Below are 23,433 nucleotides of genomic sequence, written 5' to 3'. Positions count from 1 at the left end.
TATATGGGATGTTTCACAGTGTCTAGTTTTATATGGGATGTTTCACAGTGTCTAGTTTTATATGGGATGTTTCACAGTGTCTAGTTTTATACGGGATGTTTCACAGTGTGTAGTTTTATATGGGATGTTTCACAGTGTCTAGTTTTATATGGGATGTTTTACAGTGTCTAGTTTTATATGGGATGTTTCACAGTGTCTAGTTTTATATGGGATGTTTCACAGTGTCTAGTTTTATATGGGATGTTTCACAGTGTCTAGTTTTATATGGGATGTTTCACAGTGTCTAGTTTTATATGGGATGTTTCACAGTGTCTAGTTTTATATGGGATGTTTCACAGTGTCTAGTTTTATATGGGATGTTTCACAGTGTCTAGTTTTATATGGGATGTTTCACAGTGTCTAGTTTTATATGGGATGTTTCACAGTGTCTAGTTTTATATGGGATGTTTCACAGTGTCTAGTTTTATATGGGATGTTTTACAGTGTCTAGTTTTATATGGGATGTTTCACAGTGTCTAGTTTTATATGGGATGTTTCACAGTGTCTAGTTTTATATGGGATGTTTCACAGTGTCTAGTTTAGTATGGGATGTTTCACAGTGTCTAGTTTTATATGGGATGTTTCACAGTGTCTAGTTTTATATGGGATGTTTCACAGTGTCTAGTTTAATATGGGATGTTTTCTTAATGTTTAATATGGGATGTTTCACAGTGTCTAGTTTTATATGGGATGTTTCACAGTGTCTAGTTTAATATGGGATGTTTCACAGTGTCTAGTTTAATATGGGATGTTTTCTTAATGTTTAATATGGGATGTTTCACAGTGTCTAGTTTTATATGGGATGTTTCACAGTGTCTAGTTTTATATGGGATGTTTCACAGTGTCTAGTTTAGTATGGGATGTTTCACAGTGTCTAGTTTTATATGGGATGTTTCACAGTGTCTAGTTTTATATGGGATGTTTCACAGTGTCTAGTTTTATATGGGATGTTTCACAGTGTCTAGTTTTATATGGGATGTTTCACAGTGTCTAGTTTTATATGGGATGTTTTACAGTGTCTAGTTTTATATGGGATGTTTCACAGTGTCTAGTTTTATATGGGATGTTTCACAGTGTCTAGTTTTATATGGGATGTTTCACAGTGTCTAGTTTAGTATGGGATGTTTCACAGTGTCTAGTTTTATATGGGATGTTTCACAGTGTCTAGTTTAGTATGGGATGTTTCACAGTGTCTAGTTTAATATGGGATGTTTCACAGTGTCTAGTTTAGTATGGGATGTTTCACAGTGTCTAGTTTTATATGGGATGTTTCACAGTGTCTAGTTTAATATGGGATGTTTCACAGTGTCTAGTTTAATATGGGATGTTTTCTTAATGTTTAATATGGGATGTTTCACAGTGTCTAGTTTTATATGGGATGTTTCACAGTGTCTAGTTTAATATGGGATGTTTCACAGTGTCTAGTTTAATATGGGATGTTTCACAGTGTCTAGTTTAATATGGGATGTTTTCTTAATGTTTAATATGGGATGTTTTCTTAATGTTTAATATGGGATGTTTTATGAGACATAGAGGACAGCTTTAGATGTTGAATGTAGCCTCATTATTTTACATGTCTAAAGGTTTCTCGGTCTGTTATTGCTACATTGTTATGGGAATGGACAGCACAAGCCATTATGTCCATTTCATAGAAATACAACTACGCATCCTAAATAGCACCCTATTCCCTGTATAGTGCACTACTTTAGGTCAGAGCCCTATTCCCTATATAGTGCACTACTTTAGACCAGAGCCCTATGGCACCCTATTCCCTATATAGAGCACTACTTTAGGTCAGAGCCCTATTCCCTACATAGTGCACTACTTTAGGTCAGAGCCCTATGGCACCCTATTCCCTATATAGTGCACTACTTTAGGTCAGAGCCCTATTCCCTATATAGTGCACTACTTTAGACCAGAGCCCTATGGCACCCTATTCCCTATATAGAGCACTACTTTAGGTCAGAGCCCTATTCCCTACATAGTGCACTACTTTAGGTCAGAGCCCTATGGCACCCTATTCCCTATATAGTGCACTACTTTAGACCAGAGCCCTATTCCCTATATAGTGCACTACTTTAGACCAGAGCCCTATTCCCTGTATAGTACACTACTTTAGACCAGAGCCCTATGGCACCCTATTCCCTATATAGTGCACTACTTAGGGAATAGGGCGCTATTTGGAAAGCACCCCATCTCTAAGTCTATGATTCAGTCCCTGCCGTTGTCTCTGCTGGTATTGCTGCTTACAGGTCTAAGGAGACCAGAGGCTGCCGGGTCTCCTACCATCAGGAGACAACCAGCCCCCGGCCACCACTCCGGGACAGGTCAGAGCTCAACCCTCAACCCACCCTAACCCCAACCTAGACACTCCCCTTCCCCCAGACTAGACACAGGTAGTGAGACCGGAGGCAGCAGAGTGACACCCCACAACTCACCCTATGCTAGGACACAACCAGCCCTAAACCTGCTCTCACACCCCCACATCAATCAGTCATTTGATTTAGAAAGCCCTTTACAGTAACTCAGCCTTGGGGCCTTCCTGGGTTATTAGGTAGGGGCCTCCCTGGGTTATAGGTAGGGGCCTCCCTGGGTTATGAGGTTATAGGTAGGGGCCTCCCTGGGTTATGAGGTTATTAGGTAGGGGCCTCCCTGGGTTATGAGGTTATTAGGTAGGGGCCTCCCTGGGTTATGAGGTTATTAGGTAGGGGCCTCCCTGGGTTATAGGTAGGGGCCTCCCTGGGTTATAGGTAGGGGCCTCCCTGGGTTATAGGTAGGGGCCTCGCTGGGTTATAGGTAGGGGCCTCCCTGGGTTATAGGTAGGGGCCTCCCTGGGTTATAGGTAGGGGCCTCCCTGGGTTATGAGGTTATAGGTAGGGGCCTCCCTGGGTTATGAGGTTATTAGGTAGGGGCCTCCCTGGGTTATGAGGTTATTAGGTAGGGGCCTCCCTGGGTTATGAGGTTATTAGTTAGGGGCCTCCCTGGGTTATAGGTAGGGGCCTCGCTGGGTTATAGGTAGGGGCCTCCCTGGGTAATAGGTAGGGGCCTCCCTGGGTTATAGGTAGGGGCCTCCCTGGGTTATTAGGTAGGGGCCTCCCTGGATTATAGGTAGGGGCCTCCCTGGGTTATGAGGTTATAGGTAGGGGCCTCCCTGGGTTATGAGGTTATTAGGTAGGGGCCTCCCTGGGTTATGAGGTTATAGGTAGGGGCCTCCCTGGGTTATAGGTAGGGGCCTCCCTGGGTTATAGGTAGGGGTCTCCCTGGGTTATGAGGTTATAGGTAGGGGCCTCCCTGGGTTATGAGGTTATAGGTAGGGGCCTCCCTGGGTTATAGGTAGGGTCTCCCTGGGTTATGAGGTTATAGGTAGGGGCCTCCCTGGGTTATAGGTAGGGGCCTCCCTGGGTTATAGGTAGGGGCCTCCCTGGGTTATAGGTAGGGGCCTCCCTGGGTTATAGGTAGGGGCCTCCCTGGGTTATAGGTAGGGGCCTCCCTGGGTTATAGGTAGGGGCCTCCCTGGGTTATAGGTAGGGGCCTCCCTGGGTTATAGGTAGGGGCCTCCCTGGGTTATGAGGTTATTAGGTAGGGGCCTCCCTGGGTTATAGGTAGGGGCCTCCCTGGGTTATAGGTAGTGGCCTCCCTGGGTTATGAGGTTATAGGTAGGGGCCTCCCTGGGTTATGAGGTTATTAGGTAGGGGCCTCCCTGGGTTATGAGGTTATTAGGTAGGGGCCTCCCTGGGTTATAGGTAGTGGCCTCCCTGGGTTATGAGGTTATTAGGTAGGGGCCTCCCTGGGTTATGAGGTTATTAGGTAGGGGCCTCCCTGGGTTATGAGGTTATTAGGTAGGGGCCTCCCTGGATTATAGGTAGGGGCCTCCCTGGATTATAGGTAGGGGCCTCCCTGGGTTATGAGGTTATTAGGTAGGGGTCTCCCTGGGTTATTAGGAAGGGGCCTCCCTGGGTTATAGGTAGGGGCCTCCCTGGGTTATGAGGTTATAGGTAGGGGCCTCCCTGGGTTATGAGGTTATTAGGTAGGGGTCTCCCTGGGTTATTAGGTAGGGGCCTCCCTTGGTTATGAGGTTATTAGGTAGGGGCCTCCCTGGGTTATGAGGTTATTTGGTAGGGGCCTCCCTGGGTTATAGGTAGGGGCCTCCCTGGGTTATGAGGTTATTAGGTAGAGGCCTCCCTGGGTTATTAGGTAGGGGCCTCCCTGGGTTATTAGGTAGGGGCCTCCCTGGGTTATTAGGTAGGGGCCTCCCTGGGTTATGAGGTTATTTGGTAGGGGTCTCCCTGGGTTATTAGGTAGGGGCCTCCCTGGGTTATGAGGTTATTAGGTAGGGGCCTCCCTGAGTTATGAGGTTATAGGTAGGGGCCTCCCTGGGTTATAGGTAGGGGCCTCCCTGGGTTATTAGGTAGGGGTCTCCCTGGGTTATTAGGTAGGGGTCTCCCTGGGTTATAAGGTAGGGGCCTCCCTGGGTTATTAGGTTATTAGGTAGGGGCCTCCCTGGGTTATGAGGTTATTAGGTAGGGGCCTCCCTGGGTTATTAGGTAGGGGCCTCCCTGGGTTATTAGGTAGGGGCCTCCCTGGGTTATAGGTAGGGGCCTCCCTGGGTTATATGTAGGGGCCTCCCTGGGTTATATTTAGGGGCCTCCCTGGGTTATTAGGTAGGGGCCTCCCTGGGTTATAGGTAGGGGCCTCCCTGGGTTATAGGTAGGGGCCTCCCTGGGTTATAGGTAGGGGCCTCCCTGGGTTATATTTAGGGGCCTCCCTGGGTTATAGGTAGGGGCCTCCCTGGGTTATTAGGTAGGGGCCTCCCTGGGTTATAGGTAGGGGCCTCCCTGGGTTATTAGGTAGGGGCCTCCCTGGGTTATAGGTAGGGCCTCCCTGGGTTATGAGGTTATTAGGTAGGGGCCTCCCTGGGTTATGAGGTTATTAGGTAGGGGCCTCCCTGGGGTTATGAGGTTATAGGTAGGGGCCTCCCTGGGTTATTAGGTAGGGGCCTCCCTGGGTTATAGGTAGGGGCCTCCCTGGGTTATAGGTAGGGCCTCCCTGGGTTATGAGGTTATAGGTAGGGGCCTCCCTGGATTATAGGTAGGGGCCTCCCTGGGTTATAGGTAGGGGCCTCCCTTGGTTATGAGGTTATAGGTAGGGGCCTCCCTGGATTATAGGTAGGGCCTCCCTGGGTTATGAGGTTATAGGTAGGGGCCTCCCTGGATTATAGGTAGGGGCCTCCCTGGGTTATAGGTAGGGGCCTCCCTGGGTTATGAGGTTATAGGTAGGGGCCTCCCTGGGTTATAGGTAGGGGCCTCCCTGGGTTATAGGTAGGGGCCTCCCTGGGTTATTAGGTAGGGGCCTCCCTGGGTTATTAGGTAGGGGCCTCCCTTGGTTATGAGGTTATTAGGTAGGGGCCTCCCTGGGTTATGAGGTTATAGGTAGGGGCCTCCCTGGGTTATAGGTAGGGGCCTCCCTGGGTTATTAGGTAGGGGCCTCCCTGGGTTATAGGTAGGGGCCTCCCTGGGTTATAGGTAGGGGCCTCCCTGGGTTATTAGGTAGGGGTCTCCCTGGGTTATAGGTAGGGGCCTCCCTGGGTTATTAGGTAGGGGTCTCCCTGGGTTATGAGGTTATAGGTAGGGGCCTCCCTGGGTTATGAGGTTATAGGTAGGGGCCTCCATGGGTTATAGGTAGGGGCCTCCCTGGGTTATGAGGTTATAGGTAGGGGCCTCCCTGGGTTATGAGGTTATTAGGTAGGGGCCTCCCTGGGTTATAGGTAGGGGCCTCCCTGGGTTATAGGTAGGGGCCTCCCTGGGTTATGAGGTTATAGGTAGGGGCCTCCCTGGGTTATAGGTAGGGGCCTCCCTGGGTTATAGGTAGGGGCCTCCCTGGGTTATAGGTAGGGGCCTCCCTGGGTTATAGGTAGGGGCCTCCCTGGGTTATTAGGTAGGGGCCTCCCTGGGTTATTAGGTAGGGGCCTCCCTGGGTTATGAGGTTATTAGGTAGGGGCCTCCCTGGGTTATGAGGTTATAGGTAGGGGCCTCCCTGGGTTATAGGTAGGGGCCTCCCTGGGTTATTAGGTAGGGGCCTCCCTGGGTTATAGGTAGGGGCCTCCCTGGGTTATAGGTAGGGGCCTCCCTGGGTTATTAGGTAGGGGCCTCCCTGGGTTATTAGGTAGGGGTCTCCCTGGGTTATGAGGTTATAGGTAGGGGCCTCCCTGGGTTATGAGGTTATAGGTAGGGGCCTCCCTGGGTTATTAGGTAGGGGCCTCCCTGGGTTATAGGTAGGGGCCTCCCTGGGTTATGAGGTTATAGGTAGGGGCCTCCCTGGGTTATGAGGTTATTAGGTAGGGGCCTCCCTGGGTTATAGGTAGTGGCCTCCCTGTGTTATAGGTAGGGGCCTCCCTGGGTTATGAGGTTATTAGGTCTGTGGGTCTCCCTGGGTTATGGGTAGGGGCCTCCCTGGGTTATGAGGTTATTAGGTAGGGGCCTCCCTGGGTTATAGGTAGGGGCCTCCCTGGGTTATGAGGTTATAGGTAGGGGCCTCCCTGGGTTATAGGTAGGGGCCTCCCTGGGTTATAGGTAGGGGCCTCCCTGGGTTATAAGGTTATTAGGTAGGGGCCTTCCTGGGTTATTAGGTAGGGGCCTCCCTGGGTTATTAGGTAGGGGCCTCCCTTGGTTATGAGGTTATTAGGTAGGGGCCTCCCTGGGTTATTAGGTTATTAGGTAGGGGTCTCCCTGGGTTATGAGGTTATAGGTAGGGGCCTCCCTGGGTTATGAGGTTATAGGTAGGGGCCTCCCTGGGTTATTAGGTAGGGGCCTCCCTTGGTTATGAGGTTATTAGGTAGGGGCCTCCCTGGGTTATGAGGTTATTAGGTAGGGGCCTCCCTGGGTTATAGGTAGGGGCCTTCGTGGGTTATAGGTAGGGGCCTCCCTGGGTTATAGGTAGGGGCCTCCCTGGGTTATAGGTAGGGGCCTCCCTGGGTTATAGGTAGGGGCCTCCCTGGGTTATAGGTAGGGGCCTCCCTGGGTTATAGGTAGGGGCCTCCCTGGGTTATAGGTAGGGGCCTCCCTGGGTTATTAGGTAGGGGCCTCCCTGGGTTATAGGTAGGGGCCTCCCTGGGTTATAGGTAGGGGCCTCCCTGGGTTATTAGGTAGGGGTCTCCCTGGGTTATAGGTAGGGGTCTCCCTGGGTTATGAGGTTATAGGTAGGGGCCTCCCTGGGTTATGAGGTTATAGGTAGGGGCCTCCCTGGGTTATAGGTAGGGGCCTCCCTGGGTTATGAGGTTATAGGTAGGGGCCTCCCTGGGTTATGAGGTTATTAGGTAGGGGCCTCCCTGGGTTATAGGTAGGGGCCTCCCTGGGTTATAGGTAGGGGCCTCCCTGGGTTATGAGGTTATAGGTAGGGGCCTCCCTGGGTTATAGGTAGGGGCCTCCCTGGGTTATAGGTAGGGGCCTCCCTGGGTTATAGGTAGGGGCCTCCCTGGGTTATTAGGTAGGGGCCTCCCTGGGTTATTAGGTAGGGGCCTCCCTGGGTTATGAGGTTATTAGGTAGGGGCCTCCCTGGGTTATGAGGTTATAGGTAGGGGCCTCCCTGGGTTATAGGTAGGGGCCTCCCTGGGTTATTAGGTAGGGGCCTCCCTGGGTTATAGGTAGGGGCCTCCCTGGGTTATAGGTAGGGGCCTCCCTGGGTTATTAGGTAGGGGCCTCCCTGGGTTATTAGGTAGGGGTCTCCCTGGGTTATGAGGTTATAGGTAGGGGCCTCCCTGGGTTATGAGGTTATAGGTAGGGGCCTCCCTGGGTTATTAGGTAGGGGCCTCCCTGGGTTATAGGTAGGGGCCTCCCTGGGTTATGAGGTTATAGGTAGGGGCCTCCCTGGGTTATGAGGTTATTAGGTAGGGGCCTCCCTGGGTTATAGGTAGTGGCCTCCCTGTGTTATAGGTAGGGGCCTCCCTGGGTTATGAGGTTATAGGTAGGGGCCTCCCTGGGTTATTAGGTTGGGGTCTCCCTGGGTTATGGGTAGGGGCCTCCCTGGGTTATGAGGTTATTAGGTAGGGGCCTCCCTGGGTTATAGGTAGGGGCCTCCCTGGGTTATGAGGTTATAGGTAGGGGCCTCCCTGGGTTATAGGTAGGGGCCTCCCTGGGTTATAGGTAGGGGCCTCCCTGGGTTATAAGGTTATTAGGTAGGGGCCTTCCTGGGTTATTAGGTAGGGGCCTCCCTGGGTTATTAGGTAGGGGCCTCCCTTGGTTATGAGGTTATTAGGTAGGGGCCTCCCTGGGTTATTAGGTTATTAGGTAGGGGTCTCCCTGGGTTATGAGGTTATAGGTAGGGGCCTCCCTGGGTTATGAGGTTATAGGTAGGGGTCTCCCTGGGTTATAGGTAGGGCCTCCCTTGGTTATGAGGTTATTAGGTAGGGGCCTCCCTGGGTTATGAGGTTATTAGGTAGGGGCCTCCCTGGGTTATAGGTAGGGGCCTCCCTGGGTTATAGGTAGGGGCCTTCGTGGGTTATAGGTAGGGGCCTCCCTGGGTTATAGGTAGGGGCCTCCCTGGGTTATAGGTAGGGGCCTCCCTGGGTTATAGGTAGGGGCCTCCCTGGGTTATAGGTAGGGGCCTCCCTGGGTTATAGGTAGGGGCCTCCCCTGGTTATAGGTAGGGGCCTCCCTGGGTTATAGGTAGGGGCCTCCCTGGGTTATAGGTAGGGGCCTCCCTGGGTTATGAGGTTATTAGGTAGGGGCCTCCCTGGGTTATAGGTAGGGGCCTCCCTGGGTTATAGGTAGTGGCCTCCCTGGGTTATGAGGTTATAGGTAGGGGCCTCCCTGGGTTATGAGGTTATTAGGTAGGGGCCTCCCTGGGTTATGAGGTTATTAGGTAGGGGCCTCCCTGGGTTATAGGTAGGGGCCTCCCTGGGTTATGAGGTTATTAGGTAGGGGCCTCCCTGGGTTATGAGGTTATTAGGTAGGGGCCTCCCTGGGTTATGAGGTTATTAGGTAGGGGCCTCCCTGGATTATAGGTAGGGGCCTCCCTGGATTATAGGTAGGGGCCTCCCTGGGTTATGAGGTTATTAGGTAGGGGTCTCCCTGGGTTATAGGTAGGGGCCTCCCTGGGTTATAGGTAGGGGCCTCCCTGGGTTATGAGGTTATCGGTAGGGGCCTCCCTGGGTTATAGGTAGGGGCCTCCCTGGGTTATGAGGTTATCGGTAGGGGCCTCCCTGGGTTATGAGGTTATTAGGTAGGGGTCTCCCTGGGTTATTAGGTAGGGGCCTCCCTTGGTTATGAGGTTATTAGGTAGGGGCCTCCCTGGGTTATGAGGTTATTTGGTAGGGGCCTCCCTGGGTTATAGGTAGGGGCCTCCCTGGGTTATGAGGTTATTAGGTAGAGGCCTCCCTGGGTTATTAGGTAGGGGCCTCCCTGGGTTATTAGGTAGGGGCCTCCCTGGGTTATTAGGTAGGGGCCTCCCTGGGTTATGAGGTTATTTGGTAGGGGTCTCCCTGGGTTATTAGGTAGGGGCCTCCCTGGGTTATGAGGTTATTAGGTAGGGGCCTCCCTGAGTTATGAGGTTATAGGTAGGGGCCTCCCTGGGTTATAGGTAGGGGCCTCCCTGGGTTATTAGGTAGGGGTCTCCCTGGGTTATTAGGTAGGGGTCTCCCTGGGTTATTAGGTAGGGGCCTCACTGGGTTATTAGGTTATTAAGTAGGGGCCTCCCTGGGTTATGAGGTTATTAGGTAGGGGCCTCCCTGGGTTATTAGGTAGGGGCCTCCCTGGGGTTATTAGGTAGGGGCCTCCCTGGGTTATTAGGTAGGGGCCTCCCTGGGTTATAGGTAGGGGCCTCCCTGGGTTATGTTTAGGGGCCTCCCTGGGTTATTAGGTAGGGGCCTCCCTGGGTTATAGGTAGGGGCCTCCCTGGGTTATAGGTAGGGGCCTCCCTGGGTTATAGGTAGGGGCCTCCCTGGGTTATATTTAGGGGCCTCCCTGGGTTATAGGTAGGGGCCTCCCTGGGTTATTAGGTAGGGGCCTCCCTGGGTTATAGGTAGGGGCCTCCCTGGGTTATTAGGTAGGGGCCTCCCTGGGTTATAGGTAGGGCCTCCCTGGGTTATGAGGTTATTAGGTAGGGGCCTCCCTGGGTTATGAGGTTATTAGGTAGGGGCCTCCCTGGGTTATGAGGTTATAGGTAGGGGCCTCCCTGGGTTATTAGGTAGGGGCCTCCCTGGGTTATAGGTAGGGCCTCCCTGGGTTATGAGGTTATAGGTAGGGGCCTCCCTGGATTATAGGTAGGGGCATCCCTGGGTTATAGGTAGGGGCCTCCCTTGGTTATGAGGTTATTAGGTAGGGGCCTCCCTGGGTTATGAGGTTATAGGTAGGGGCCTCCCTGGGTTATAGGTAGGGGCCTCCCTAGGTTATAGGTAGGGGCTTCCCTGGGTTATTAGGTAGGGGCCTCCCTTGGTTATGAGGTTATTAGGTAGGGGTCTCCCTGGGTTATGAGGTTATAGGTAGGGGCCTCCCTGGGTTATGAGGTTATAGGTAGGGGCCTCCCTGGGTTATTAGGTAGGGGCCTCCCTTGGTTATGAGGTTATTAGGTAGGGGCCTCCCTGGGTTATGAGGTTATTAGGTAGGGGCCTCCCTGGGTTATAGGTAGGGGCCTCCCTGGGTTATAGGTAGGGGCCTCCCTGGGTTATAGGTAGGGGCCTCCCTGGGTTATAGGTAGGGGCCTCCCTGGGTTATAGGTAGGGGCCTCCCTGGGTTATAGGTAGGGGCCTCCCTGGGTTATAGGTAGGGGCCTCCCCTGGTTATAGGTAGGGGCCTCCCTGGGTTATAGGTAGGGGCCTCCCTGGGTTATGAGGTTATTAGGTAGGGGCCTCCCTGGGTTATAGGTAGGGGCCTCCCTGGGTTATAGGTAGTGGCCTCCCTGGGTTATGAGGTTATAGGTAGGGGCCTCCCTGGGTTATGAGGTTATTAGGTAGGGGCCTCCCTGGGTTATGAGGTTATTAGGTAGGGGCCTCCCTGGGTTATAGGTAGTGGCCTCCCTGGGTTATAGGTAGGGGCCTCCCTGGGTTATGAGGTTATTAGGTAGGGGCCTCCCTGGGTTATGAGGTTATTAGGTAGGGGCCTCCCTGGATTATAGTTAGGGGCCTCCCTGGATTATAGGTAGGGGCCTCCCTGGGTTATGAGGTTATTAGGTAGGGGTCTCCCTGGGTTATAGGTAGGGGCCTCCCTGGGTTATGGGTAGGGGCCTCCCTGGGTTATGAGGTTATCGGTAGGGGCCTCCCTGGGTTATAGGTAGGGGCCTCCCTGGGTTATAGGTAGGGGCCTCCCTGGGTTATGAGGTTATTAGGTAGGGGTCTCCCTGGGTTATTAGGTAGGGGCCTCCCTTGGTTATGAGGTTATTAGGTAGGGGCCTCCCTGGGTTATGAGGTTATTTGGTAGGGGCCTCCCTGGGTTATAGGTAGGGGCCTCCCTGGGTTATGAGGTTATTAGGTAGAGGCTTCCCTGGGTTATTAGGTAGGGGCCTCCCTGGGTTATTAGGTAGGGGCCTCCCTGGGTTATTAGGTAGGGGCCTCCCTGGGTTATGAGGTTATTTGGTAGGGGTCTCCCTGGGTTATTAGGTAGGGGCCTCCCTGGGTTATGAGGTTATTAGGTAGGGGCCTCCCTGAGTTATGAGGTTATAGGTAGGGGCCTCCCTGGGTTATAGGTAGGGGCCTCCCTGGGTTATTAGGTAGGGGTCTCCCTGGGTTATTAGGTAGGGGCCTCACTGGGTTATTAGGTTATTAAGTAGGGGCCTCCCTGGGTTATGAGGTTATTAGGTAGGGGCCTCCCTGGGTTATGAGGTTATTAGGTAGGGGCCTCCCTGGGTTATTAGGTAGGGGCCTCCCTGGGTTATTAGGTAGGGGCCTCCCTGGGTTATAGGTAGGGGCCTCCCTGGGTTATAGGTAGGGGCCTCCCTGGGTTATATTTAGGGGCCTCCCTGGGTTATTAGGTAGGGGCCTCCCTGGGTTATAGGTAGGGGCCTCCCTGGGTTATAGGTAGGGGCCTCCCTGGGTTATAGGTAGGGGCCTCCCTGGGTTATATTTAGGGGCCTCCCTGGGTTATAGGTAGGGGCCTCCCTGGGTTATGAGGTTATAGGTAGGGGCCTCCCTGGGTTATGAGGTTATTAGGTAGGGGCCTCCCTGGGTTATAAGGTTATTAGGTAGGGGCCTCCCTGGGTTATTAGGTAGGGGCCTCCCTGGGTTATTAGGTAGGGGCCTCCCTGGGTTATAGGTAGGGGCCTCCCTGGGTTATAGGTAGGGGCCTCCCTGGGTTATATTTAGGGGCCTCCCTGGGTTATTAGGTAGGGGCCTCCCTGGGTTATAGGTAGGGGCCTCCCTGGGTTATAGGTAGGGGCCTCCCTGGGTTATAGGTAGGGGCCTCCCTGGGTTATATTTAGGGGCCTCCCTGGGTTATAGGTAGGGGCCTCCCTGGGTTATTAGGTAGGGGCCTCCCTGGGTTATAGGTAGGGGCCTCCCTGGGTTATTAGGTAGGGGCCTCCCTGGGTTATAGGTAGGGCCTCCCTGGGTTATGAGGTTATTAGGTAGGGGCCTCCCTGGGTTATGAGGTTATTAGGTAGGGGCCTCCCTGGGTTATGAGGTTATAGGTAGGGGCCTCCCTGGGTTATTAGGTAGGGGCCTCCCTGGGTTATAGGTAGGGCCTCCCTGGGTTATGAGGTTATAGGTAGGGGCCTCCCTGGATTATAGGTAGGGGCATCCCTGGGTTATAGGTAGGGGCCTCCCTTGGTTATTGAGGTTATTAGGTAGGGGCCTCCCTGGGTTATAGGTAGGGGCCTCCCTGGGTTATAGGTAGTGGCCTCCCTGGGTTATGAGGTTATAGGTAGGGGCCTCCCTGGGTTATGAGGTTATTAGGTAGGGGCCTCCCTGGGTTATGAGGTTATTAGGTAGGGGCCTCCCTGGGTTATAGGTAGGGGCCTCCCTGGGTTATGAGGTTATTAGGTAGGGGCCTCCCTGGGTTATGAGGTTATTAGGTAGGGGCCTCCCTGGGTTATGAGGTTATTAGGTAGGGGCCTCCCTGGATTATAGGTAGGGGCCTCCCTGGATTATAGGTAGGGGCCTCCCTGGGTTATGAGGTTATTAGGTAGGGGTCTCCCTGGGTTATAGGTAGGGGCCTCCCTGGGTTATAGGTAGGGGCCTCCCTGGGTTATGAGGTTATCGGTAGGGGCCTCCCTGGGTTATAGGTAGGGGCCTCCCTGGGTTATGAGGTTATCGGTAGGGGCCTCCCTGGGTTATGAGGTTATTAGGTAGGGGTCTCCCTGGGTTATTAGGTAGGGGCCTCCCTTGGTTATGAGGTTATTAGGTAGGGGCCTCCCTGGGTTATGAGGTTATTTGGTAGGGGCCTCCCTGGGTTATAGGTAGGGGCCTCCCTGGGTTATGAGGTTATTAGGTAGAGGCCTCCCTGGGTTATTAGGTAGGGGCCTCCCTGGGTTATTAGGTAGGGGCCTCCCTGGGTTATTAGGTAGGGGCCTCCCTGGGTTATGAGGTTATTTGGTAGGGGTCTCCCTGGGTTATTAGGTAGGGGCCTCCCTGGGTTATGAGGTTATTAGGTAGGGGCCTCCCTGAGTTATGAGGTTATAGGTAGGGGCCTCCCTGGGTTATAGGTAGGGGCCTCCCTGGGTTATTAGGTAGGGGTCTCCCTGGGTTATTAGGTAGGGGTCTCCCTGGGTTATTAGGTAGGGGCCTCACTGGGTTATTAGGTTATTAAGTAGGGGCCTCCCTGGGTTATGAGGTTATTAGGTAGGGGCCTCCCTGGGTTATTAGGTATGGGCCTCCCTGGGTTATTAGGTAGGGGCCTCCCTGGGTTATAGGTAGGGGCCTCCCTGGGTTATAGGTAGGGGCCTCCCTGGGTTATGTTTAGGGGCCTCCCTGGGTTATTAGGTAGGGGCCTCCCTGGGTTATAGGTAGGGGCCTCCCTGGGTTATAGGTAGGGGCCTCCCTGGGTTATAGGTAGGGGCCTCCCTGGGTTATATTTAGGGGCCTCCCTGGGTTATAGGTAGGGGCCTCCCTGGGTTATTAGGTAGGGGCCTCCCTGGGTTATAGGTAGGGGCCTCCCTGGGTTATTAGGTAGGGGCCTCCCTGGGTTATAGGTAGGGCCTCCCTGGGTTATGAGGTTATTAGGTAGGGGCCTCCCTGGGTTATGAGGTTATTAGGTAGGGGCCTCCCTGGGTTATGAGGTTATAGGTAGGGGCCTCCCTGGGTTATTAGGTAGGGGCCTCCCTGGGTTATAGGTAGGGCCTCCCTGGGTTATGAGGTTATAGGTAGGGGCCTCCCTGGATTATAGGTAGGGGCATCCCTGGGTTATAGGTAGGGGCCTCCCTTGGTTATGAGGTTATTAGGTAGGGGCCTCCCTGGGTTATGAGGTTATAGGTAGGGGCCTCCCTGGGTTATAGGTAGGGGCCTCCCTAGGTTATAGGTAGGGGCTTCCCTGGGTTATTAGGTAGGGGCCTCCCTTGGTTATGAGGTTATTAGGTAGGGGTCTCCCTGGGTTATGAGGTTATAGGTAGGGGCCTCCCTGGGTTATGAGGTTATAGGTAGGGGCCTCCCTGGGTTATTAGGTAGGGGCCTCCCTTGGTTATGAGGTTATTAGGTAGGGGCCTCCCTGGGTTATGAGGTTATTAGGTAGGGGCCTCCCTGGGTTATAGGTAGGGGCCTCCCTGGGTTATAGGTAGGGGCCTCCCTGGGTTATAGGTAGGGGCCTCCCTGGGTTATAGGTAGGGGCCTCCCTGGGTTATAGGTAGGGGCCTCCCTGGGTTATAGGTAGGGGCCTCCCTGGGTTATAGGTAGGGGCCTCCCCTGGTTATAGGTAGGGGCCTCCCTGGGTTATAGGTAGGGGCCTCCCTGGGTTATGAGGTTATTAGGTAGGGGCCTCCCTGGGTTATAGGTAGGGGCCTCCCTGGGTTATAGGTAGTGGCCTCCCTGGGTTATGAGGTTATAGGTAGGGGCCTCCCTGGGTTATGAGGTTATTAGGTAGGGGCCTCCCTGGGTTATGAGGTTATTAGGTAGGGGCCTCCCTGGGTTATAGGTAGTGGCCTCCCTGGGTTATAGGTAGGGGCCTCCCTGGGTTATGAGGTTATTAGGTAGGGGCCTCCCTGGGTTATAGGTAGGGGCCTCCCTGGATTATAGGTAGGGGCCTCCCTGGGTTATGAGGTTATTAGGTAGGGGTCTCCCTGGGTTATAGGTAGGGGCCTCCCTGGGTTATGGGTAGGGGCCTCACTGGGTTATGAGGTTATCGGTAGGGGCCTCCCTGGGTTATAGGTAGGGGCCTCCCTGGGTTATAGGTAGGGGCCTCCCTGGGTTATGAGGTTATCGGTAGGGGCCTCCCTGGGTTATGAGGTTATTAGGTAGGGGTCTCCCTGGGTTATTAGGTAGGGGCCTCCCTTGGTTATGAGGTTATTAGGTAGGGGCCTCCCTGGGTTATGAGGTTATTTGGTAGGGGCCTCCCTGGGTTATAGGTAGGGGCCTCCCTGGGTTATGAGGTTATTAGGTAGAGGCTTCCCTGGGTTATTAGGTAGGGGCCTCCCTGGGTTATTAGGTAGGGGCCTCCCTGGGTTATTAGGTAGGGGCCTCCCTGGGTTATGAGGTTATTTGGTAGGGGTCTCCCTGGGTTATTAGGTAGGGGCCTCCCTGGGTTATGAGGTTATTAGGTAGGGGCCTCCCTGAGTTATGAGGTTATAGGTAGGGGCCTCCCTGGGTTATAGGTAGGGGCCTCCCTGGGTTATTAGGTAGGGGTCTCCCTGGGTTATTAGGTAGGGGCCTCACTGGGTTATTAGGTTATTAAGTAGGGGCCTCCCTGGGTTATGAGGTTATTAGGTAGGGGCCTCCCTGGGTTATGAGGTTATTAGGTAGGGGCCTCCCTGGGTTATTAGGTAGGGGCCTCCCTGGGTTATTAGGTAGGGGCCTCCCTGGGTTATAGGTAGGGGCCTCCCTGGGTTATAGGTAGGGGCCTCCCTGGGTTATATTTAGGGGCCTCCCTGGGTTATTAGGTAGGGGCCTCCCTGGGTTATAGGTAGGGGCCTCCCTGGGTTATAGGTAGGGGCCTCCCTGGGTTATAGGTAGGGGCCTCCCTGGGTTATATTTAGGGGCCTCCCTGGGTTATAGGTAGGGGCCTCCCTGGGTTATGAGGTTATAGGTAGGGGCCTCCCTGGGTTATGAGGTTATTAGGTAGGGGCCTCCCTGGGTTATGAGGTTATTAGGTAGGGGCCTCCCTGGGTTATTAGGTAGGGGCCTCCCTGGGTTATTAGGTAGGGGCCTCCCTGGGTTATAGGTAGGGGCCTCCCTGGGTTATAGGTAGGGGCCTCCCTGGGTTATATTTAGGGGCCTCCCTGGGTTATTAGGTAGGGGCCTCCCTGGGTTATAGGTAGGGGCCTCCCTGGGTTATAGGTAGGGGCCTCCCTGGGTTATAGGTAGGGGCCTCCCTGGGTTATATTTAGGGGCCTCCCTGGGTTATTGGTAGGGGCCTCCCTGGGTTATTAGGTAGGGGCCTCCCTGGGTTATAGGTAGGGGCCTCCCTGGGTTATTAGGTAGGGGCCTCCCTGGGTTATAGGTAGGGCCTCCCTGGGTTATGAGGTTATTAGGTAGGGGCCTCCCTGGGTTATGAGGTTATTAGGTAGGGGCCTCCCTGGGTTATGAGGTTATAGGTAGGGGCCTCCCTGGGTTATTAGGTAGGGGCCTCCCTGGGTTATAGGTAGGGCCTCCCTGGGTTATGAGGTTATAGGTAGGGGCCTCCCTGGATTATAGGTAGGGGCATCCCTGGGTTATAGGTAGGGGCCTCCCTTGGTTATGAGGTTATTAGGTAGGGGCCTCCCTGGGTTATGAGGTTATAGGTAGGGGCCTCCCTGGGTTATAGGTAGGGGCCTCCCTAGGTTATAGGTAGGGGCTTCCCTGGGTTATTAGGTAGGGGCCTCCCTTGGTTATGAGGTTATTAGGTAGGGGTCTCCCTGGGTTATGAGGTTATAGGTAGGGGTCTCCCTGGGTTATAGGTAGGGCCCCCCCTGGGTTATGAGGTTATAGGTAGGGGCCTCCCTGGGTTATGAGGTTATTAGGTAGGGGTCTCCCTGGGTTATAGGTAGGGGCCCCCCTGGGTTATGAGGTTATAGGTAGGGGCCTCCCTGGGTTATAGGTAGGGGCCTCCCTGGGTTATAGGTAGGGGCCTCCCTGGGTTATAAGGTTATTAGGTAGGGGCCTTCCTGGGTTATTAGGTAGGGGCCTCCCTGGGTTATTAGGTAGGGGCCTCCCTTGGTTATGAGGTTATTAGGTAGGGGCCTCCCTGGGTTATTAGGTTATTAGGTAGGGGCCTCCCTGGGTTATTAGGTTATAGGTAGGGGCCTCCCTTGGTTATGAGGTTATAGGTAGGGGCCTCCCTGGGTTATTAGGTAGGGGCCCCCCTGAGTTATGAGGTTATTTGGTAGGGGCCTCCCTGGGTTATAGGTAGGGGCCCCCCTGAGTTATGAGGTTATAGATAGGGGCCTCCCTGGGTTATAGGTAGGGGCCTCCCTGGGTTATAGGTAGGGGCCTCCCTGGGTTATAGGTAGGGGTCTCCCTGGGTTATTAGGTAGGGGCCTCCCTGGGTTATTAGGTAGGGGCCTCCCTGGGTTATTAGGTAGGGGCCTCCCTGAGTTATAGGTAGGGGCCTCCCTGGGTTATTAGGTAGGGGCCTCCCTGGGTTATAGGTAGGGGCCTCCCTGGGTTATGAGGTTATAGATAGGGGCCTCCCTGGGTTATAGGTAGGGGCCTCCCTGGGTTATTAGGTAGGGGCCTCCCTGGGTTATAGGTAGGGGCCTCCCTGGGTTATTAGGTAGGGGCCTCCCTGGGTTATAGGTAGGGGCCTCCCTGGGTTATAGGTAGGGGTCTCCCTGGGTTATAGGTAGGGGTCTCCCTGGGTTATGAGGTTATAGGTAGGGGCCTCCCTGGGTTATGAGGTTATAGGTAGGGGCCTCCCTGTGTTATGAGGTTATTTGGTAGGGGCCTCCCTGGGTTATGAGGTTATTTGGTAGGGGCCTCCCTGGGTTATAGGTAGGGCCTCCCTGGGTTATGAGGTTATTAGGTAGGGGCCTCCCTGGGTTATGAGGTTATAGGTAGGGGCCTCCCTGGGTTATGAGGTTATAGGTAGGGCCTCCCTGGGTTATAGGTAGGGCCCCCCCTGGGTTATGAGGTTATAGATAGGGGCCTCCCTGGGTTATGAGGTTATTTGGTAGGGGCCTCCCTGGGTTATGAAGTTATAGGTAGGGGCCTCCCTGGGTTATAGGTGGGGCCTTCGTGGGTTATAGGTAGGGGCCTCCCTTGGTTATAGGTAGGGGCCTCCCTGGGTTATAGGTAGGGGCCTCCCTGGGTTATAGGTAGGGGCCTCCCTGGGTTATAGGTAGTGGCCTCCCTGGGTTATAGGTAGGGGCCTTCCAATTTATATGTAGGGGCCTCCCTGGGTTATAGGTAGGGGCCTTCCTGGGTTATAGGTAGGGGCCTCCCTGGGTTATAGGTAGGGGCCTCCCTGGGTTATAGGTAGCGGCCTCCCTGGGTTATAGGTAGCGGCCTCCCTGGGTTATAGATAAGGGCCTCCCTGGGTTATAGGTAGGGGCCTCCCTGGGTTATAGGTAGGGGCCTCCCTGAGTTATAGGTAGGGGCCTCCCTGGGTTTTAGGTAGGGGCCTCCCTGGGTTATGAGGTTATTAGGTAGGGGCCTCCCTGGGTTATAGGTAGGGGCCTTCGTGGGTTATAGGTAGGGGCCTCCCTGGGTTATAGGTAGGGGCCTCCCTGGGTTATAGGTAGGGGCCTCCCTGGGTTATAGGTAGGGGCCTCCCTGGGTTATAGGTAGGGGCCTCCCTGGGTTATAGGTAGGGGCCTCCCTGGGTTATAGGTAGGGGCCTCCCTGGGTTATAGGTAGGGGCCTCCCCTGGTTATAGGTAGGGGCCTCCCTGGGTTATAGGTAGGGGCCTCCCTGGGTTATAGGTAGGGGCCTCCCTGGGTTATGAGGTTATTAGGTAGGGGCCTCCCTGGGTTATAGGTAGGGGCCTCCCTGGGTTATAGGTAGTGGCCTCCCTGGGTTATGAGGTTATAGGTAGGGGCCTCCCTGGGTTATGAGGTTATTAGGTAGGGGCCTCCCTGGGTTATGAGGTTATTAGGTAGGGGCCTCCCTGGGTTATAGGTAGGGGCCTCCCTGGGTTATGAGGTTATTAGGTAGGGGCCTCCCTGGGTTATGAGGTTATTAGGTAGGGGCCTCCCTGGGTTATGAGGTTATTAGGTAGGGGCCTCCCTGGATTATAGGTAGGGGCCTCCCTGGATTATAGGTAGGGCCCTCCCTGGGTTATGAGGTTATTAGGTAGGGGTCTCCCTGGGTTATAGGTAGGGGCCTCCCTGGGTTATAGGTAGGGGCCTCCCTGGGTTATGAGGTTATCGGTAGGGGCCTCCCTGGGTTATAGGTAGGGGCCTCCCTGGGTTATAGGTAGGGGCCTCCCTGGGTTATGAGGTTATCGGTAGGGGCCTCCCTGGGTTATGAGGTTATTAGGTAGGGGTCTCCCTGGGTTATTAGGTAGGGGCCTCCCTTGGTTATGAGGTTATTAGGTAGGGGCCTCCCTGGGTTATGAGGTTATTTGGTAGGGGCCTCCCTGGGTTATAGGTAGGGGCCTCCCTGGGTTATGAGGTTATTAGGTAGAGGCCTCCCTGGGTTATTAGGTAGGGGCCTCCCTGGGTTATTTGGTAGGGGTCTCCCTGGGTTATTAGGTAGGGGCCTCCCTGGGTTATGAGGTTATTAGGTAGGGGCCTCCCTGAGTTATGAGGTTATAGGTAGGGGCCTCCCTGGGTTATAGGTAGGGGCCTCCCTGGGTTATTAGGTAGGGGTCTCCCTGGGTTATTAGGTAGGGGTCTCCCTGGGTTATTAGGTAGGGGCCTCACTGGGTTATTAGGTTATTAAGTAGGGGCCTCCCTGGGTTATGAGGTTATTAGGTAGGGGCCTCCCTGGGTTATTAGGTAGGGGCCTCCCTGGGTTATTAGGTAGGGGCCTCCCTGGGTTATTAGGTAGGGGCCTCCCTGGGTTATAGGTAGGGGCCTCCCTGGGTTATAGGTAGGGGCCTCCCTGGGTTATATTTAGGGGCCTCCCTGGGTTATTAGGTAGGGGCCTCCCTGGGTTATAGGTAGGGGCCTCCCTGGGTTATAGGTAGGGGCCTCCCTGGGTTATAGGTAGGGGCCTCCCTGGGTTATAGGTAGGGGCCTCCCTGGGTTATAGGTAGGGGCCTCCCTGGGTTATTAGGTAGGGGCCTCCCTGGGTTATTAGGTAGGGGCCTCCCTGGGTTATAGGTAGGGGCCTCCCTGGGTTATTAGGTAGGGGCCTCCCTGGGTTATAGGTAGGGCCTCCCTGGGTTATGAGGTTATTAGGTAGGGGCCTCCCTGGGTTATGAGGTTATTAGGTAGGGGCCTCCCTGGGTTATGAGGTTATAGGTAGGGGCCTCCCTGGGTTATTAGGTAGGGGCCTCCCTGGGTTATAGGTAGGGCCTCCCTGGGTTATGAGGTTATAGGTAGGGGCCTCCCTGGATTATAGGTAGGGGCATCCCTGGGTTATAGGTAGGGGCCTCGCTTGGTTATGAGGTTATTAGGTAGGGGCCTCCCTGGGTTATGAGGTTATAGGTAGGGGCCTCCCTGGGTTATAGGTAGGGGCCTCCCTAGGTTATAGGTAGGGGCTTCCCTGGGTTATTAGGTAGGGGCCTCCCTTGGTTATGAGGTTATTAGGTAGGGGTCTCCCTGGGTTATGAGGTTATAGGTAGGGGCCTCCCTGGGTTATGAGGTTATAGGTAGGGGCCTCCCTGGGTTATTAGGTAGGGGCCTCCCTTGGTTATGAGGTTATTAGGTAGGGGCCTCCCTGGGTTATGAGGTTATTAGGTAGGGGCCTCCCTGGGTTATAGGTAGGGGCCTCCCTGGGTTATAGGTAGGGGCCTTCCAATTTATATGTAGGGGCCTCCCTGGGTTATAGGTAGGGGCCTTCCTGGGTTATAGGTAGGGGCCTCCCTGGGTTATAGGTAGGGGCCTCCCTGGGTTATAGGTAGCGGCCTCCCTGGGTTATAGGTAGCGGCCTCCCTGGGTTATAGATAAGGGCCTCCCTGGGTTATAGGTAGGGGCCTCCCTGGGTTATAGGTAGGGGCCTCCCTGAGTTATAGGTAGGGGCCTCCCTGGGTTTTAGGTAGGGGCCTCCCTGGGTTATGAGGTTATTAGGTAGGGGCCTCCCTGGGTTATAGGTAGGGGCCTTCGTGGGTTATAGGTAGGGGCCTCCCTGGGTTATAGGTAGGGGCCTCCCTGGGTTATAGGTAGGGGCCTCCCTGGGTTATAGGTAGGGGCCTCCCTGGGTTATAGGTAGGGGCCTCCCTGGGTTATAGGTAGGGGCCTCCCTGGGTTATAGGTAGGGGCCTCCCTGGGTTATAGGTAGGGGCCTCCCCTGGTTATAGGTAGGGGCCTCCCTGGGTTATAGGTAGGGGCCTCCCTGGGTTATAGGTAGGGGCCTCCCTGGGTTATGAGGTTATTAGGTAGGGGCCTCCCTGGGTTATAGGTAGGGGCCTCCCTGGGTTATAGGTAGTGGCCTCCCTGGGTTATGAGGTTATAGGTAGGGGCCTCCCTGGGTTATGAGGTTATTAGGTAGGGGCCTCCCTGGGTTATGAGGTTATTAGGTAGGGGCCTCCCTGGGTTATAGGTAGGGGCCTCCCTGGGTTATGAGGTTATTAGGTAGGGGCCTCCCTGGGTTATGAGGTTATTAGGTAGGGGCCTCCCTGGGTTATGAGGTTATTAGGTAGGGGCCTCCCTGGATTATAGGTAGGGGCCTCCCTGGATTATAGGTAGGGCCCTCCCTGGGTTATGAGGTTATTAGGTAGGGGTCTCCCTGGGTTATAGGTAGGGGCCTCCCTGGGTTATAGGTAGGGGCCTCCCTGGGTTATGAGGTTATCGGTAGGGGCCTCCCTGGGTTATAGGTAGGGGCCTCCCTGGGTTATAGGTAGGGGCCTCCCTGGGTTATGAGGTTATCGGTAGGGGCCTCCCTGGGTTATGAGGTTATTAGGTAGGGGTCTCCCTGGGTTATTAGGTAGGGGCCTCCCTTGGTTATGAGGTTATTAGGTAGGGGCCTCCCTGGGTTATGAGGTTATTTGGTAGGGGCCTCCCTGGGTTATAGGTAGGGGCCTCCCTGGGTTATGAGGTTATTAGGTAGAGGCCTCCCTGGGTTATTAGGTAGGGGCCTCCCTGGGTTATTTGGTAGGGGTCTCCCTGGGTTATTAGGTAGGGGCCTCCCTGGGTTATGAGGTTATTAGGTAGGGGCCTCCCTGAGTTATGAGGTTATAGGTAGGGGCCTCCCTGGGTTATAGGTAGGGGCCTCCCTGGGTTATTAGGTAGGGGTCTCCCTGGGTTATTAGGTAGGGGTCTCCCTGGGTTATTAGGTAGGGGCCTCACTGGGTTATTAGGTTATTAAGTAGGGGCCTCCCTGGGTTATGAGGTTATTAGGTAGGGGCCTCCCTGGGTTATTAGGTAGGGGCCTCCCTGGGTTATTAGGTAGGGGCCTCCCTGGGTTATTATGTAGGGGCCTCCCTGGGTTATAGGTAGGGGCCTCCCTGGGTTATAGGTAGGGGCCTCCCTGGGTTATATTTAGGGGCCTCCCTGGGTTATTAGGTAGGGGCCTCCCTGGGTTATAGGTAGGGGCCTCCCTGGGTTATAGGTAGGGGCCTCCCTGGGTTATAGGTAGGGGCCTCCCTGGGTTATAGGTAGGGGCCTCCCTGGGTTATAGGTAGGGGCCTCCCTGGGTTATTAGGTAGGGGCCTCCCTGGGTTATTAGGTAGGGGCCTCCCTGGGTTATAGGTAGGGGCCTCCCTGGGTTATTAGGTAGGGGCCTCCCTGGGTTATAGGTAGGGCCTCCCTGGGTTATGAGGTTATTAGGTAGGGGCCTCCCTGGGTTATGAGGTTATTAGGTAGGGGCCTCCCTGGGTTATGAGGTTATAGGTAGGGGCCTCCCTGGGTTATTAGGTAGGGGCCTCCCTGGGTTATAGGTAGGGCCTCCCTGGGTTATGAGGTTATAGGTAGGGGCCTCCCTGGATTATAGGTAGGGGCATCCCTGGGTTATAGGTAGGGGCCTCGCTTGGTTATGAGGTTATTAGGTAGGGGCCTCCCTGGGTTATGAGGTTATAGGTAGGGGCCTCCCTGGGTTATAGGTAGGGGCCTCCCTAGGTTATAGGTAGGGGCTTCCCTGGGTTATTAGGTAGGGGCCTCCCTTGGTTATGAGGTTATTAGGTAGGGGTCTCCCTGGGTTATGAGGTTATAGGTAGGGGCCTCCCTGGGTTATGAGGTTATAGGTAGGGGCCTCCCTGGGTTATTAGGTAGGGGCCTCCCTTGGTTATGAGGTTATTAGGTAGGGGC

The 23,433-nt window shown here is 54.4% G+C and overlaps 1 protein-coding gene across 11 annotated transcripts in view; it reads left to right on the top strand.

Annotated features, from left to right (window-relative positions):
* vit (vitrin) overlaps positions 1-23,433 on the top strand; it is a 159,443-nt gene that overhangs the window by 88,164 nt on the left and 47,846 nt on the right. For all 11 annotated transcript variants that reach the window (XM_071391314.1, XM_071391311.1, XM_071391306.1 and 8 more), the window contains one exon: positions 2,292-2,366. In XM_071391314.1, coding sequence (XP_071247415.1) covers positions 2,292-2,366 — 75 coding nt within the window. The remainder of the gene's footprint in view (positions 1-2,291; positions 2,367-23,433) is intronic.

This window comes from Salvelinus alpinus, chromosome 3 (assembly GCF_045679555.1).
Source record: "Salvelinus alpinus chromosome 3, SLU_Salpinus.1, whole genome shotgun sequence".
Classification (NCBI taxonomy): Eukaryota; Metazoa; Chordata; class Actinopteri; order Salmoniformes; family Salmonidae; genus Salvelinus; species Salvelinus alpinus.
Note: the sequence above shows the minus strand (reverse complement) of the source record. Positions and strands in the feature narration are given on the sequence as shown.